The sequence below is a fragment of the Kogia breviceps genome, chromosome 14, assembly GCF_026419965.1.
Source record: "Kogia breviceps isolate mKogBre1 chromosome 14, mKogBre1 haplotype 1, whole genome shotgun sequence".
NCBI classification, from domain to species: domain Eukaryota; kingdom Metazoa; phylum Chordata; class Mammalia; order Artiodactyla; family Physeteridae; genus Kogia; species Kogia breviceps.
Window position 1 is genome coordinate 22,777,711 of NC_081323.1, and position 15,578 is coordinate 22,793,288.

The 15,578-nt window shown below is 53.0% G+C and overlaps 1 protein-coding gene across 30 annotated transcripts in view; it reads right to left on the reverse strand.

The window, feature by feature from the left end:
- Positions 1-15,578, reverse strand: part of EPB41L1 (erythrocyte membrane protein band 4.1 like 1) — a 157,808-nt gene that overhangs the window by 14,390 nt on the left and 127,840 nt on the right. For 9 of the 30 annotated variants that reach the window (XM_067013051.1, XM_067013048.1, XM_067013049.1 and 6 more), the window contains 5 exons: positions 9,721-11,727; positions 9,107-9,214; positions 7,654-8,064; positions 5,785-5,889; positions 3,435-3,518 (listed from right to left, as the gene is read on the reverse strand). In XM_067013051.1, the coding sequence (XP_066869152.1) occupies positions 3,435-3,518; positions 5,785-5,889; positions 7,654-8,064; positions 9,107-9,214; positions 9,721-11,727 (2,715 nt within the window). The remainder of the gene's footprint in view (positions 1-3,434; positions 3,519-5,784; positions 5,890-7,653; positions 8,065-9,106; positions 9,215-9,720; positions 11,728-15,578) is intronic. The other 21 variants (XM_067013062.1, XM_067013061.1, XM_067013060.1 and 18 more) reach the window with 7 other exon arrangements.

Genomic DNA, 15,578 nt, shown 5'->3' on the forward strand with positions numbered 1-15,578 from the left:
TGGAAGGGGCCCAGCTGCCAGCCTCTACCTCCTACTTCTTGCCCCATCTCAGGGCTCAGCCTTGTCTGTCCAGGGGCCCAGAAGCTGTGTCCATTCTGAAGCTCCCCAGTGGGCTGCAGGGTACTAGATCTGGACCTCTGCCTGCCAGGGGACGGGTGAGGACAGAAGCCCTCTGTCTTTGCCCCACCTTTCCCCGAGGCCCGCCTCCAGCTGAGGCTGTCGGTGACCTGGTTACCTGGCATTCCATCCACAAGGCACTTACTTTCTCAGAGGCAGTCCCAGAATGTGGCCCAGCAGCAGGCCTTAATAGGGCAGCCTTCTGGGCTCAGTGCTTCCTTTCTCCCAGGGTAGGAAACAGCCACTAGCCCCTTTGAATCCCATTGTCCCTCCAGGCCCTTCTCCCCTCCAGCTTCTTCTTCTCCCATTGACCCCTCTTTCCCGGAAAAGCCTCACCTCCACCTTCACACTGATGGGGACACAGGTCATTCCAAGGCACCACCACAAGGTGCCAGCTGCTCCGCCGGCCTCTCCTGTATCTTCAACCAGTCCCCTCTCCCGCCTCCAGGAGGCGCAGCCCCTCTCCGTGGCTAAGGTGACACCGCCATCTCCACCCCCGGCTCTTCCTCCGGCCGACTCCGGGCTCTCTTCCTCGCCGCCTCTCTCTGGGACGCCTTAGCCAGCCACTCAAGGCTTCCACTGCCTCATCGAGGCCACTGTCCCCTCTCGCTTTATCTGTAGCTCAGATCTTCCTTGAACCCTAGACTTGAAAACCCATGTCTCCTAGACACTTTCCCCTGGAAACGTCCCACAGGCGCCTCAGACTCATCAGACCCACAGTGGAATTCGCTGCCTCGCACCCCCGACACACACCTGCCGCTAAAGAGCACCCCCCCACTATGCTCCTTGTTCCTGGTGTTTCTCAGACTTGAGAGGTGTCACCTGGAGGGCTTGTGAAAAGAGACCCCTGGGCCCCGCCCCGGAGCTTTTGAGTCAATAGGTCTGGGGCGGGGCCTGGGAATTTCCTCTAACAGGTTCCCAGGGCCGCGCTCGCTCTCGGAGACCAGCTGGGCTAGTGAGCGGCGTCGCGGCCCGTTCTTTCCTCCTATCACCTGAACGTTCTACCAGTGACCCAATCCTGTACTTTCCTCCCTCCAGGCACCCTCAACCCTGACCTTCTGGTCAGCCTCCAACTCCTCGCACCCTGGCCCTGCCCCCGCCCCTAAACTAGTTCCCTGCCTGCTCTTCCGGTCTCTCCCAGTAGAATGTGGGCTCAGAGATGCTGTCTGTCTCCCGCAGAGCTGGATTCACAGCGCCTGGCACACTACTTCACACATCGTGGGTGTTCAATAAATATTTGCTGAAGGAAGGAAGGAGGGAGGGAAGGAGGGAGGAGGGAAAGGAAGGAAGGAGAATTTTAAAAGGGACCCACGCCCCCAAGGGAAGGAATTTTTTGCTCCAGTCATGTTCCACACGGGCTGCTAGAGTAATCTTTCTAAAACACAGAAACACATATCTGATGATATCATGCCCCTACTTAAAAAGTTGAAGTGATTCTCCACGGTCTCCAGGATGAAGTTTGAACTTCATACATGGCATTCGAGGCCCTTCAAGCCGTGGCCCAGCCTTCCTTTCCAGCATCTTCTACCCCGGCTCCCCCTCCACACACTTGACATCTTGCTTCACTGACCACTTCCTTTCCCTAAATGCTACGCTCCTTCACATCCTTGCCTTTACATCTGCTGTTCCCACAGCCTAGGAGACCTCCTCCCATGACTGCACCCCAATTTATCCTTCAAGAATAGCTCAGATGTCACCGCCTAGATAAAGCCTCCCCCAGCTCCTACAGTGTCACTCCACACCCTATGCCCCCCTAGGAAACCACCGCTCACATTTACAGACCACTTGTAATGTGCCAGGCACTCTTTGGAGGGCTTTGCATAGATTACCTTAGTTTAGCCTCACGTCAACCCTTTGGGGGATATGCTATTATTTCCCCTCGTCCCATTTTCCAGAAGTGGAAACTGAGGTCTGGAAAGGTTTGGGTAACTTGCCCAAGGTCATCCAGCCAGGAAGTGGGAGAGCTAGACCTTGTTCACCACTGTGTGCTCAGGACCTAAACACAAAGGCACAGCCCATTAGATGTGCCTGTGATTATTATTTCGATGAATGAGTTCTAACAGGCAGTATCTTTTCTTCCACTCCCCATACTGGGCAGAGTAGAGATTAAGAAATGTTTTTAGAACAAATGAATGGATGGATGGATGGATGAGTAAATGAATGATATGACTGCCTGCTCACCATGGTACGAATTTACATTTAGCCCGATAAGCATCCTGATGCCACGTGGTGAAGGGGTGAGGGGAGAGGAGGAACTGAGTGACCAGGGGAAAGTGTGCAAGCTGATAACTGGTCTGGGCTTATTTCTCTTAAAATCTTTGTTTACTCAAAACCTTCCTGCTGGGTAGTCTAAATTGATGTAATTTTCTTCCTATGTGCATATCAGGGGTTTGGCAAGAGAAAGCATTTGAAAACAACCTCCCACAGCTCAGGACAGATCTGGTCCAGGCACTGATACCTGCTGGGCCCCGGCCCCAGCCCCAGCCCCACGCAGCCGCTGTTCACAACGGTCAGGATGAGGGGGCCGAGCGGAGTGGTTGAGGTGGACAGTGGGGCTTCCGGAATCAGAATGCCTGGGTTTGACCTGGCTCTACCACGTATTGGTTGTGTGACCTTGGGTAAGTCACTGTAGCTCTCTGAACTTCATTTTCCTCATCTGTAAAGGGTGGGAAAAAAGAGCATCCACTTCACAGCTCTGGTTTTACCCCATGAGCGCACTGCACGGTATCATAACCTGTGGCTGAATGCCAGCTGTGCTGGGGCATCATTTGAAGACTCTGATGTTACTGAACTCTCTTAAGAGCCCGTGAACCAGGCAGAACGGGGAGTACTCCCATTTTACAGATGAGGACCCCTAAAGACCTGCCTTCATGGGTCAGGCAGCAAATAGGTAGCAGAACCACAGGGTCCCTCAGGACACAGTCCCAAATCCTGAGCCATGGCTGCTAGGAGGATGGCCCTCACTCAGGGAGGACTTTCAGGCACAGTCCTCCTGTGTTGCCGACAGTCAGTTAGTCAAATAGTACCATCCTCTCTTTATCCCTGCCGTAGCTGAGGTGGTCCATATGATTGAGACTCGGGGATGCCACCTCCTACATTATTCATTATTCAAAACTGAGGTCTGACTGGATGTCCTGTGGCCAGTCAATAAAAGTTTGACTGTGTGTCAGACAATGAAAGTTTGACTGTGTGTGCCACACCTGATGCTGTGAGGGCGGATGAGGACTTCCTGCCATAGCTGGCGAGGTTAGCTTGTTATCTGGCTGTTTCAGGGGCAATGGGGCTGGTCAGAGAGGGAGGTCTTGGGTCCTACTTACCATGGTGGTTGATATGGTCTCCGTGGTGATGGAGGGAGTAGTTGTTATGAACTCCTTCCCGCCTGGGGCACTCCCATCAACCTGCTGGCCAGAGGATGAGTTGTTAGAGAGGGAAGAGAGAGAGAGTGCCAGATACGCCTGCAACACCTGCCACCTGGGCTCGTGGCATCCCCAGGTACCAAGTGACAGGCAATGTGAGCAAACGTGCACCTGGGGAGGGGGTACGTCCCCACACAGACCAAACTACCAAGGGGTCTCACAGGTCCTCCAGCTCATTCCAATCATTTTATTCCACAAAGGGAAAATAATCCCACATAATTTGATACATTCTATCCAAATTTCAATGCCTGTATTCTTTGACTGAGCGAGCCCATTGCTAGGGATTCACCCTTCAGGCATAAACTTTGAAAATTTTGCCAGGAAGTCTGAACAAAAAAGTTCACTGCGGCATTCAACATTAACTGCAAAAGACGAAAACCATCACAGGTCCATTTGATGGGTGATAAAGGCATGCTAAATCAGGATCCACTCCTAAGGGGGAACAAGGAGAGTGAGGTGGGGCCACATGTCCCAACATGGAGTGATCTCCAAGGCAAGTATTAAGAAACAAAATGTAGGGATTTCCCTGGTGGCGCAGTGGTTAAGAATCTGCCTGCCAACGCAGGGTACACGGGTTCGATCCCTGGTCCAAGAAGATCCCACATGATGTGGAGCAGCTAAACCTGTGTGCCACACCTGCTGAGCCTGCGCTCTAGAGCCCACGAGCCACAACTACTGAGCCCGCATGCCTCAACTACTGGAGTCTGTGCGCATAGAGCTTGTGCTCCGCAACAAGAGAAGTCTCCATGATGAGAAGCCCGTGCACCGCAACGAAGAGTAGCCCCCAATCACCGCAACTAGAAAAAGCCTGTGCGCAGCAACAAAGACCCAACGCAGCCAAAAATAAAATAAATAAATTTATTTTTTTTTTTTTAAAAAAAGATAAAGTGTAAAAGAGAATGATCTCTTTTTTTTTTTGTATTTTTTGTTTGTTTTCTGTATGTGGGCCTCTCACTGTTGTGGCCTCTCCTGCTGTGGAGCACAGGCTCCGGATGCACAGGCTCAGCGGCCATGGCTCACGGGCCCAGCTGCTCCGCGGCATGTGGGATCTTCCCGGACCGGGGCACGAACCCGTATCCCCTGCATCGGCAGGCGGACTCTCAACCACTGCGCCACCAGGGAAGCCCCAAGAATGATCTCTTTTGTGTAAAAAATTTAAATACCTAGAGATATAAGGACATATGTTGGGTCCTCCCAGAAAAAAATTCATTTTGTTCTGTTTGAATTTCATAACTGTGAATATTTTGTTGTTATTTTGTTTTGATGTCAATAGGGGTTACTGAGCTGTAAAATTTGGGGCCATTTTTAGTTTTCTTTGTATTTCTCTGTATAAAAACAAAACCAACACACATTACTAAAACAAAATAGAGCATAGAGGGAGGAAGTTGCCCCGGGGGTCACACAGCTTGTCAGAACTCAAGAGTCTTGACAGCTGCACTAGCAGCCTCAAAAACCTCTATGCATGTTATAAAAGTGAGAGAAAAAAATTCTGGAAATGACAGAGTTGCCCATATTTTGTAGATTTACATCTTTCCTTAGTTCTTAAGACAAAGACTGGTCTGTAGGGTAAAAAAAGTCCCCAGCACTGCGGTTCCTCTGGCCAGAAAGAACCGAGAGGGCATCTATCAGACCCTTAGTCTCCATTTTCAAAGCTTAAAAACCACAACACTTAGGAAACGCACTGTAAGTAACGCACCTGTGTCTATTTACAACAGCATCTCCAGGGGATGGAGTATGTTTCATCTTGCTAAGACAAACGACATTTTATCTTTTTTTTCAGTTTGTTCATTTTGTCAATCTGATGTGGAACCCCCGTGCACACACACAAAATGACCCAAGGTGAGCTGCTCTGACCCAAGCTGAATTGGGTTCTCTCTCCTCTTCCCCTGGGATATATATCTTAAGAAACCTCTCCACCTCCTTCAAGCGATCTGAAAGCCATGGTCTAATCCACTAACTGCTAGTCCTTATAACACTCCCAGGAGGATGAGGGAGACATGACCCTCCCCATTTTACAGATGGGAAAATTGAGGCTTTAAGAGGTGTAGTCTGCCCAGGATAAGAACCCATCCCACCACCGACACCTGGAGCTCAGGGAGGACAATGAAGCTCAGAAAAGCACCAGGGTTAAAATGGTGGCTCCGGGGGAGCCAAGGTAGCAAGAGTTGGCCAAGGGGCTTGGCCATGATGGGGACCCCACCCTTAAATGCCCAGTACCTAGGCTCAGCGTGCACAGGAAGGCACAGGTTACCTGGGTGGTGTCCACAGTGGCAACTCTGGTCTGCAGTACAGCCTCTGGTTCGATCTTCTTCCTGATAGCCAGGCTGCTGACTGTCATGGTTTCCGTTTTCACGGGCTGTAGGCAGATGAGGGAAGAACAGTCTGTATCTCAAGCCCCGGCACGACTCCTACTCACAGGCAACTGCAGCGTAGGGTCAGCAGGTTATCTCGCACCACTGCCGCTGACCAAGCCTCCAGAGGGCGTCGAAGGCCAGGGCCAAAGAGGCCTGGTGTGATGTCACAGACAAACAGCCCAAGAGGGGAGCCAGAACCACCAGCAGCACCCAGACAGCCTGCCCATGACGCTGCCACAATACCACCTCATGGTGGCTGCAGGCTGGGTTTCAGGCTACCATCAAGAGAACATTCACCATTCAATTAACATGCTCTGTGCCGTGCCCCACACTCAGCATTTTCCTGATATACATAGTCCTGAATGACTTCAATGGTTATGCCACCACATCCCAGCTGCTTTCTCTGAACTGTTCTTTAGAGAAGGAGTCACACCCCCAGCCCGGGGGTGGGGGGGCAGGCAGGAGATGTAAACGAGTGAAGCAGGCTTGTTGAGGGCCGAGGTGAACTGGAGAGCACATGGGGTCCGCTCAGGTTTGGCCTAAGTGACCGGATCATCTGATTTTTTTTTTAATGATATAAAAAAAAAAAAATCCCTGGATTTTATATTCAGTGTCCTGATTTTTAAATCAAAGTCAAAGAAAACACATCTGCTAGCCAGATCTGGCTCAGGGCCACCAGTTTCCAACCGCTCCTCTAGAAGTCTTATGTTAAATGATCAGTTTCTTCTGAGTCCTCCATAGAACCTAGTTCATGGCTATACACACAGCAGGTGCTGACATATGTGAGCTGAATGAATGAATGAAAGTTAGCTTGTTGGGAGGGTGGTTAAGAGGGGATTCTTCTAGATGGTTGTAACTCGGAAATCTAGCCATTCATTCAGTTAATCATTATTAGTGCCTGGAATGTGCAAGCTTAGTGGAGCTGCCACCTGGTAGGAAAGCAGTCCTGTCGGCCAGTAACCTGACTACTTGTGATACTGCTGGAAGCAGAAGCACTGCAGAGCAAGGAGGCCGAGCAGGGAGCAACACTTCTGCCCGGGGTTGTCAGGAAAGCGTTTGCTAGGTAAGTGCTATCTGAACTTGGCCCTGGAACGTGACAAGTTTGCAAGGCAGAGAAAGGGAGGAGACACCTTCTCCAGAGGGTACAGCATGGAGTGAAAGCCCAGAGTAGATGAGCTCCTGTTTCAATGCCTGAAACGTGGGAGGTAGCTGGGGCTGGAAGAGGTGGGAGAGCAAAGGAATAATGTGAACAAAGATCCTCTGAAAGAAGGACAGGGAGCAGAGACGCCCAGACGCAGTCTACCCCTGTGTCCCCCCAGGTGATGACGTTTCCTCTTCTCTCGGAGTTTCCACCACTACCCCAAGACCCCAGGCCCTGGGGAGAGGAGCCAGGACCGGGTCAGAAAACACCATTCGGCTTTTAGAGCAGGTGGCGGGCGCCCCCGTGAGTCCACAAGCACACGGTCTCTGCAGGTGCCATGCAACACAGACAGGGGGAGGAGGAGTCGAGTAGGACCAGACGGCCTGTCGTCACTTGACCTCAGGCAAGAGATGGGGTCACAGGGTTAAAGCGCCCAGGAGTGCACGTTAGGGGTAAACCGAGCTGCCGAACATGCGAGCACAGAACCATGCTGTTCTGCGGAGGGGCGGTCATGCAACACGGAACAGAGCTTCAGGCTGGTGGCTCAGTCTTCTCACACACGGCCCAGGGCCCTCTGAACATGCAGTGCCCGGTGGGCCCAGGTCCCGATGATGCTCCACTGTACCTCGAACTGGGGCACATCCGGGGTGGAGCAGGCCCCTCGGTCCGGGCTGTCCTCGATGCCCCCAGACTCGTCATCCTGGCTCGGGCCCCGTTTGTTAAGATCCCGGGAGAACACCAGGCCCTCGGTTTCTGAGTCACTTTTGTCTCGGTCAAGCTCAGGCAGGCTGCGGGAGAAGTCTTCGAAGGCGCTGCCGTGGTAGTCGCCGATGACCGTGAAGTCGACCTCGGCCTCCAGGCTGGACGTGGAGCTGACCGTGATGCTGGAGCACTTACGCTCAATGGCCAGGTGGTTGTCCTTCAGGAACACCGCGTCCCTCTCCTGGTCCTGGTCCTCATCTCCCGTGTCACTCTCTGGGGCCCTGGGCCGTGGCAGTTTGACTTTCTCCTCGGAGCCCTCCCTCAGCCCTGCTCTCTATGGCCAGGTAAAATCAAAGGAATGGGGGATGGGGGGAGAGAGAGAGAGAGAGAGAAAGAGAGAAATCAAGATGGTGAATGACAGAAGAAATCTCGGGGCCATTCGATGCCCCAAATGGAAGAACAGGTCAGGAAAAGAAAAACACCCCCGGAAAGGTTCTTTGACACCATGATAAGCTTAAAAAAAAAGAACACTTCTCAAGAGTGAGGACACTCCTTTCCGAGGGTCTCCGGCTGACGGCAGAAGCAAGTACAAAGCAAACATCCTGCCAGTTGGTCCTGGACAGGAGGCCCCATCCAAGGTTTGGATCTGGGAGCTTATCAGAAGCGGCACTGCGCACAAGGCAGGGATGGGAGCCCGGACCCCAGGCCCATCCGTGCAGGCGGACATCAAGGAGGCAAAAACCAAGGAGGGAGACCCAGGGATTCAGGACCACCCAGGACAGGGAGGCAGAGAGGCTGGAGCCAAGAGCTTTGAGGAACAAAGAGGAAGCCAACACGGTTTGTCAATTCCACTGAGTCTCTGTGGGAGGGGTCAGCATCGTCTAGAGGGAGGAGCAACACGGGGTAATTCCTGGGAGCTGGGTGCTACATCACTTCAACCCTGAGCTCCGTGAGTGGAGGTTCTGGTCCCATCAGTGTAATTGACAACAGCAGGCCAAGGAAGTGCTGGAGGGGGACCAGCAACTCTTGTCCGACATACATACCTCTCAACTGGCCTGTCAGGGATTAAACACCACACACATTTTTGGCTGTTTTACGACATTCTTTTTTAAGACCAATCTAACCCCCACCAAATATTTTTAAAGTACTTGGCTTCAGGTTCTAGAGACTCGGTACACTTAAGAGATTCACTTGCTAGACAAGCCTCCATTTAGCCAGTTTCTGGAAGGTTGAGAGGTGTGAGGACACATTCCAGACAAGCCAGAGTTGAGCTGCCACAAGAGGCGCTGCCAGAGCAGGTGGGGATCTAAGGCAGCGATGCACCCTGGCCAGGCAAAGATGACCAGGTCATCAGGGCACCGAGGGGCTGCAGAGACCTGAGGGCCTGAGGGGCTGGTGAATCTCAGGTGCCCCCCCTTTCCTGGGGGATTCGCTGCTAAGCTGGTAACGTGCTTCTCTTGCCTGACCGCATCTCCGGATTTGTTCTGGATTAGAGAAGACAGTTAGTCTTAAGGAGGCAGAAAGGAACTTGGCACTAGGACCGAGAGGGAGCCAGAAGTGAAGGATGGAAACTTCTGGACTGTCAGCTTCCCCAAGGCAGGAGCACCAGGGAAGGGAAAGGATGAAGGAAGATCGTTGGACAAGCCAAGCAAAACGGTAGGAACCCAGCAGGTGCGGGCAGCAAGGCAAAGCAAATGTGTAGTTTGCTGGAGGCGGTGTCACTTTCTCCACCGGCGCTGTGTGACCCTCCGGGCACCAGGTCACACCAAAAGCCGAGGGTCTGTGTGGCTAAGCTAACATGGGCCAAGCAGATGAACCCGTCATTCCGCCTGGGCTACGCTCAGGCCCGTTTAGGGAAAAGAACTCATAGGGATGGACAAGCAGCCTCTGGTGGCAGTAATGACGAGGGGCCACAGAAACATGCTTTTAAAGAGCTACGCGGCATGCGGTCAGCTCCCGGGCTGGGGGGAGCATGGGGGCGGGGGCTCACGTGGCCAGTTCCCCCAGTAGCTTCATCCAGTGTAGTTTCGCAGCCTGGACTGGGGGACACGAGCTCGACGTCCATGCATCCTTCCCGGGGGGATGGGGTAGAAATGCCCTCCCGGAAGTGTCTGGTAGCTGGCGGCATCATGGAGGAATGTGTGGCTCTGGGGGCAGCAAAGTCCCCTGGGGGCTGAAACTGAGTAAATCCCAGGTCTAAACGCCTACTCCGTTGTTGCTCGACCTGCCCCACGGAGGCCCCCGAAGACAACTCGTTTGCAAAGGCCCTGCTTTCACCCTGACTCGCCCAGCGAGTTTCAGCTCCGTGGGTCTCAAAGATACGAATCTTGTTGGCCACCGAGGTCTTGCTAATATCTTCCAGGGAGCCCTCTTGGCCCCCAGCCTGGAAAGAGGTCATCTCCTTTTGCTTCCCTGAAGGGAACAGCAACCCCTGGGCTTCTTCAGGGACAACTCTGGGCTTCCTGCTGGCGATGGGAGGGGCCCTGCGCTCACCTCCGTCTGGGGTCACAGCCAGCCCTACTCGGTCCTTGGGCTCCGGGCTCTCTTTAGGAGGATGGGCATGTTTGAGCAATACAGCGGACTGTTCTCCAAAGCGGTCCCTGAGCTGCACAGGCTCCCCCGACCCATAAGGGGCTGGGCTTGAAGAAGCTTCCTCTGGAGATGTCTGAGCCGCAAAGGGACGGGGCGAGGCTGGGAGGGGGGTGATCGCCTCCATCTGAAGAAACGCTGGGGCCTTGCTGTCCTCTGTCACAGGTTCTCCTGTTTGGGTGTGAACTGGTCCCCTCTCTCTGGGCAGGAAGTTGCCTCTGTCCGGCTTGGCTGGCTTCCTGACATGGCTAGGAGGGATGCCCCATGGAAAGGCACAGGCCTGGCGGTCTGGACGCACGGCCCCTCCTCTGTGAGGTGAGTGGTTCCATTCTCCTGGGGGACTTTTCTCAGCCTTTCCCATCAAATCTCCACTCTGGGGGGTCTCTTCCTCTGCAGCTACTGAGGATGCTGGGTGGGTAGACTCTCCTTCCACCTCCCACCGGGCTTTGTCCCAGTCCTCAGCAAACATCAGCCCCGGAGAAGGTCCCTTTCCGAGCTGCCTGACAAAGACCTCCAGGTCATCTGGTCCTTGGTTCCTGGGGGGCCCCGCCCCGCCCTCTGAGGAAGCTGAGTGGGCTTCACCCTCGTGGTGTTTGTTTCTGCCGACAGCGGCAGCAGAGCCCCATGGGCCTGAGGAGTCCAGCTCTGAGCTCTCCTCTGTGAGCTCCTCCGAGAGCTTCCGCCTGGTCTCACAGCCAGGTGGGGCATCTAAGTGCTCCTCTCTCCCCTCCAGGGCCGGAGGGAGGACTTGGTCTTCAGACTCTTTCTCTCCATAGTTTAAATAGAAGCTTCTCTCTGCAAAGGAAGTGTCGGTTTCATCGCTCGAGTCGGCTCTGGCTTCTGTGTAGGCTGGGTCCAGCAGAAACGACCGGAGTCCTCCCGTGTCGGAGGCTGGAGAGAGGACATCCACCTCTGCGGGGCCAGTGGCCGGGGTGGCGGGTCTTCTGCAAGTCTGGAACTCCTCCCGCTCCTGCCTCAGCTCCGCCGGGCCCTCCAGCTGAGCCCCGGAGGCCCGCTGCTTCCTGATGGTTGCCTCGCCAGGGTCCACCCTGAACCAGGAGCCCGCTGGGAGCGTTCCTGTCAGCATGCAGCCTGCAGCCAGAGAAGCCCCTCCTGGGCCTTCCCTGACCCAGGGGCATTCCTCCCACACTGACTCGAAGTCTTCAGGGCTCGTGATCATTCTTCCTTGTCGCTGGGTGTTTGCTCCTCTGGCTCCCACCTTTTCTTCTGTGGCCATTTCAAAGGTGAACTTGTCCACCAGGACGTCTACCTTGGAGAGTCTGCCGTCAGCAAGCATGTCTGCGAGGCCTGCCTCCCTTTCTTCCTGCTGTGTGGTGGTCACTTTTAGGAGACTGAGTTCTTCTGGCCTAATGTACTCTCTTTCTATAAATACCCAATGCTCTGAACCCTGCGTTTTAATTGGAGCAAGAAGAGTTAACATGAAATATCAGGCACCTGAAGAATGGGTTCACTTTTTCCCTCTGCAAGAAGGGACCAAGGTCAACCTGCCCCCTTGGTCAAGGTCAACTGGCTGGGGAGAGGAAGGCATGACACGGCTGGTCAGCCTCATCAAGGCTACTCTTCCCATGAAGGCACCCAACAAATTATCGACTGATGCCCTCAACCACCACCCTAACTGGGTCAAATGGGATGCGGTCTCATTCCCTCCCCGTGTTAACCATCGGGGAATGGAAATCCACAGATGGTCCAGGACTCTTCCTCTTTTAATAATAAAGCTGCCAGTGTCAGAGGGGAAAGTAGCTTACATCACATGGAATCTTTGAAGGCTAGGGCCAAAAGAACTCCTAAGACTTCCTGCAGTCCAATCTCCTAATTGTGCAAATGGGTAAACTGAGGCCAGGAGAAGGTCAGTGACTTTTTCAAGGTCACAGTTAGTCGAGTCAGGAAAAGAATGCCTGAGAGCCTTGCTGACTTACAACCAATGGAATATGGGTCCCAACTGCGATCTAATGTCAAGTTGTCAGGGAGGCACTGAGTTAGGTTTCACAGGCCACAGCCTGAAATCAGACCTTTCTGCAAGAGCTAATTGGAAGGAAAGAGATTAGACCAAAATATACCAAACGGCCAGCTCTAGAAGTTACTGCCAGTCACTGCAATGGCTGAAACAGCTTGAACTTTGTGGAGTTCATTCCCAAAGAAATAAATATCAAGGCCTATTCTTGCGGAATGCTAACAAAATCCACAGAAAGAGTGGAAGAGGACTGACGAGAACGTATCATAGAAGGAGAAGATCTAAAGATCCAAGCATCACCACTGGTCCAAAGCGCTGAGAGTACAGCACTGTCAACCATCAACAAAACAGCCCTCTACCTCCCCTAGAGTTTTTCAAGCAACACTTAGGAGGGAAGGATGGACGTCTAGAATTGTTAAAAAAGCAAGAAGACCAGGAATTCCCCGGTGGTCCAGTGGTTAGGACCCAGTGCTTTCACTGTCAGGGGCCCGAGTCTGATCCCTGGTTGGGGAACTAAGATCCTACAAGCTGCGAGGTGCGGACAACAACAACAACAAAAAAAGCAAGAAGGCCAATGGGATTTAAATCTTCTTGCAACCACAGAATACTTTCTTCACACAAAATCTTGATGGCAATCCAATATGTAACACAGATACAGGGCCCCCCCTGTGGAAGTGGGAGGCCTGGGCTACCCTAGTGCCCCGAAGTGTCTCCCTTCTTTGAAACCACTGCTCTGACCTGAGTCCCTCATGGCACAGATGTGGAAACTGAGGGCTGGGGAAGGTAAGCACTGTGCCCGAGGTCAGAGAGTGAGCCAGTGGCAAAGGCAGGCCTAGAGCCCGGTCTCTGATTCTGTGTCCTGTGAAAAGCTCCACAGTAAGATGTGCCGAAAACTGCTCCTGACAACAGCAGGGGGCAGGTTCCCATGCGCTTGGGCTCCAATTCAGGTTATGACTTGGTGAGGAGTCTGTCAGATCCCAGAAGATCTGAAGGATTCTGAAGGATCAAGGGAGAGTTATAAACCCTCTGACCTCCCCCACCCCTCCCCCTGCTCCATTTTAGCAAAATTTCCGTGATTGTCAGGGAATCAAACCTCATTAAGAGAATCTTGCCAACAGGAAAGAGAGAGAAAAGGAAGCGGGGAGGCCCAGACAAAATCTGCGTGGGTTTCTGAGATTCTACTTCAGGTTGTTAAGCTTTCAGGACAACAACACTTGAACCATCCCAGAGGGAAGAGCTTTGAGAGCCTACAAAGCCTCCTTTCTCTTCTACTTGGGAAGCAGGCGCCTTTAGCTGCTCCCATTTCAGCTTGTACTGACATCATCAGCCTGGCAATGATGGCCAAAGGTGGTCCATGAGACCCCTTGTGGAACATTCCTGCCCCACGTCTAAGGAGAAACTAGTTTCTAGCAACCAGAAGCTTAGAAACTAGGTTGAGTGGGGTGGGAGCTGGCACAGAACAGAAAGTTTCTGCAGAAAGAAAAAGGGAAACATGTACTTATATTTAGTTACTATGTGTGTGCCAGGCAGTGTCAGCCCTTTGGAGAAGTTATTAAATTTAATCCAAATGGCGACCTGTGAAGCAGGTCCTGTTACCCTCATTTCAGAAGGGGAAACTGAGGCTCCCAGAGGGAAGAAGAGGCTCTGCATCTAACAAGTAAAAATCTTGAAGAGAGAAAAAGTCTGAACAAAAAGAGGAAAGCTTTGGCTCTCTGACCCAATTCACAGGATAAATGATGTCAGGGAAGCCGCCCGGCCATTCTTTCCGCTGAGCCAGGGGACCTTCAGTGCCTGCTCAGAGCACCCCCTGCTGTCAGCTGGAGCCACTGCAGCAAGACTGGCCACGAAACGGGAGCTGGGAGCTGGGAGCAGAAGTGGGGCCAGTTCTGTTCCCACACAAGCTGACAGGAAGAAAATCTCCAGCCAGGATGCTGCTGACCCCGGGCTGTTCAGGGTCCACCTGGAGCTCTGGGTCACATTTTGGGCCCTGCTCTTTACAGGAGACCCCCAGAGGAAGGGGTCCAGGATGAGGAGCCCTCTAGAAACCACGGGAGAAGCTGCGGAAGAATGTGGGAGTTGGGGGGCAGCGGGGATGCTGAACTCTGAAGGGCCTTCCTGCAGGAGGATGCAGGGTGGAACTAACTACAGGCGCCAGGGGGCAGAGCGAGGCCCCCAGACAGGTGACTCAGAAGGGCAGGTTATAATTCAATATGGAAACTTCCCAACAGATGACTGAAGAAGACAAAATGGACTGCTGTTCAGAACAGGGAGAGCCCCCTTGTGGAAGAGGCTGGACGGACAATTTTCAGGGATGCTGGTCAAGGGCGCATGTTGCCCTCCCAACCCCACAACCCCCTAAGTAAGGGCACCTGTGCTTGGCTCTACGCGAATCTCTGTGCTCCAAGGCATCACTGCTTCCCTAACCTTAGGATGCTGTTGACTCCTGTCCAACTTCTCTCAAGAGTGCTCCTAGTTTTAGTTTTATTTTTACATTTAGGAAAAATCCAGAGTAGAACTGTGATTTATGTTTTACCACTTATGTAGCTGACTCACGGCTCTCTTACAGTTCCAGGACATTCCTAGCAGCTACAAAATTTTTCTCTGGGAATAGAGAACGGTATATGCCCTCATACACACTATGCCAACAGAGGAGGGTTGGTTATCCGAGAGAAGGAATTTTCACCCAGATGATCAATCGGTCCCTTCCAATCCCGACGGCCTATGAAGTCCCAGCAAAGAGGGAGGATGCAGCCCCCCTGCTCCTGGGCCTGGATGCCACCCGGCATCCACGCAGGGGCACAGGAAGTTCCGAGGACCCTCGGCCTACTGCCATCCTGGGCAGAGAAGCAATGCTCTCCTCATTTAGAATGCTTGCCTGACCGACATCTGTACAACCCCAAGGATGCTCCCTGGTGAAAGACGCCCACTTTCGCCTGCCTGGGGACCCTGACAGACCCAAACTCCAAGGGGAGTTTAGAGAATGGAAGCAGGGGATGGAAGGGCTAATTAGTCACTGCTAGACCATACTCAGGCTTCTGAACAGAGACAAGACCTCAGAGCAGAGGTATTTAGGTGCCATGATCCCTGATCCCAAGCTTAGCAATCAGAACCTGCCTCCAGGTCACCTGCCTCAGCGGGACCTGAGAGGTCATTTCTACCTGCCCTTTTAAAGCCAAAGGCGACTCAGACCATTCTGTCTTCCTTGAATGGTTTCAGTCCTATCCTTCCTGAGAAACCATGGATGAGGGACAGGCTGGCCCATTATGGACCCCTGGGACGGGGGACAC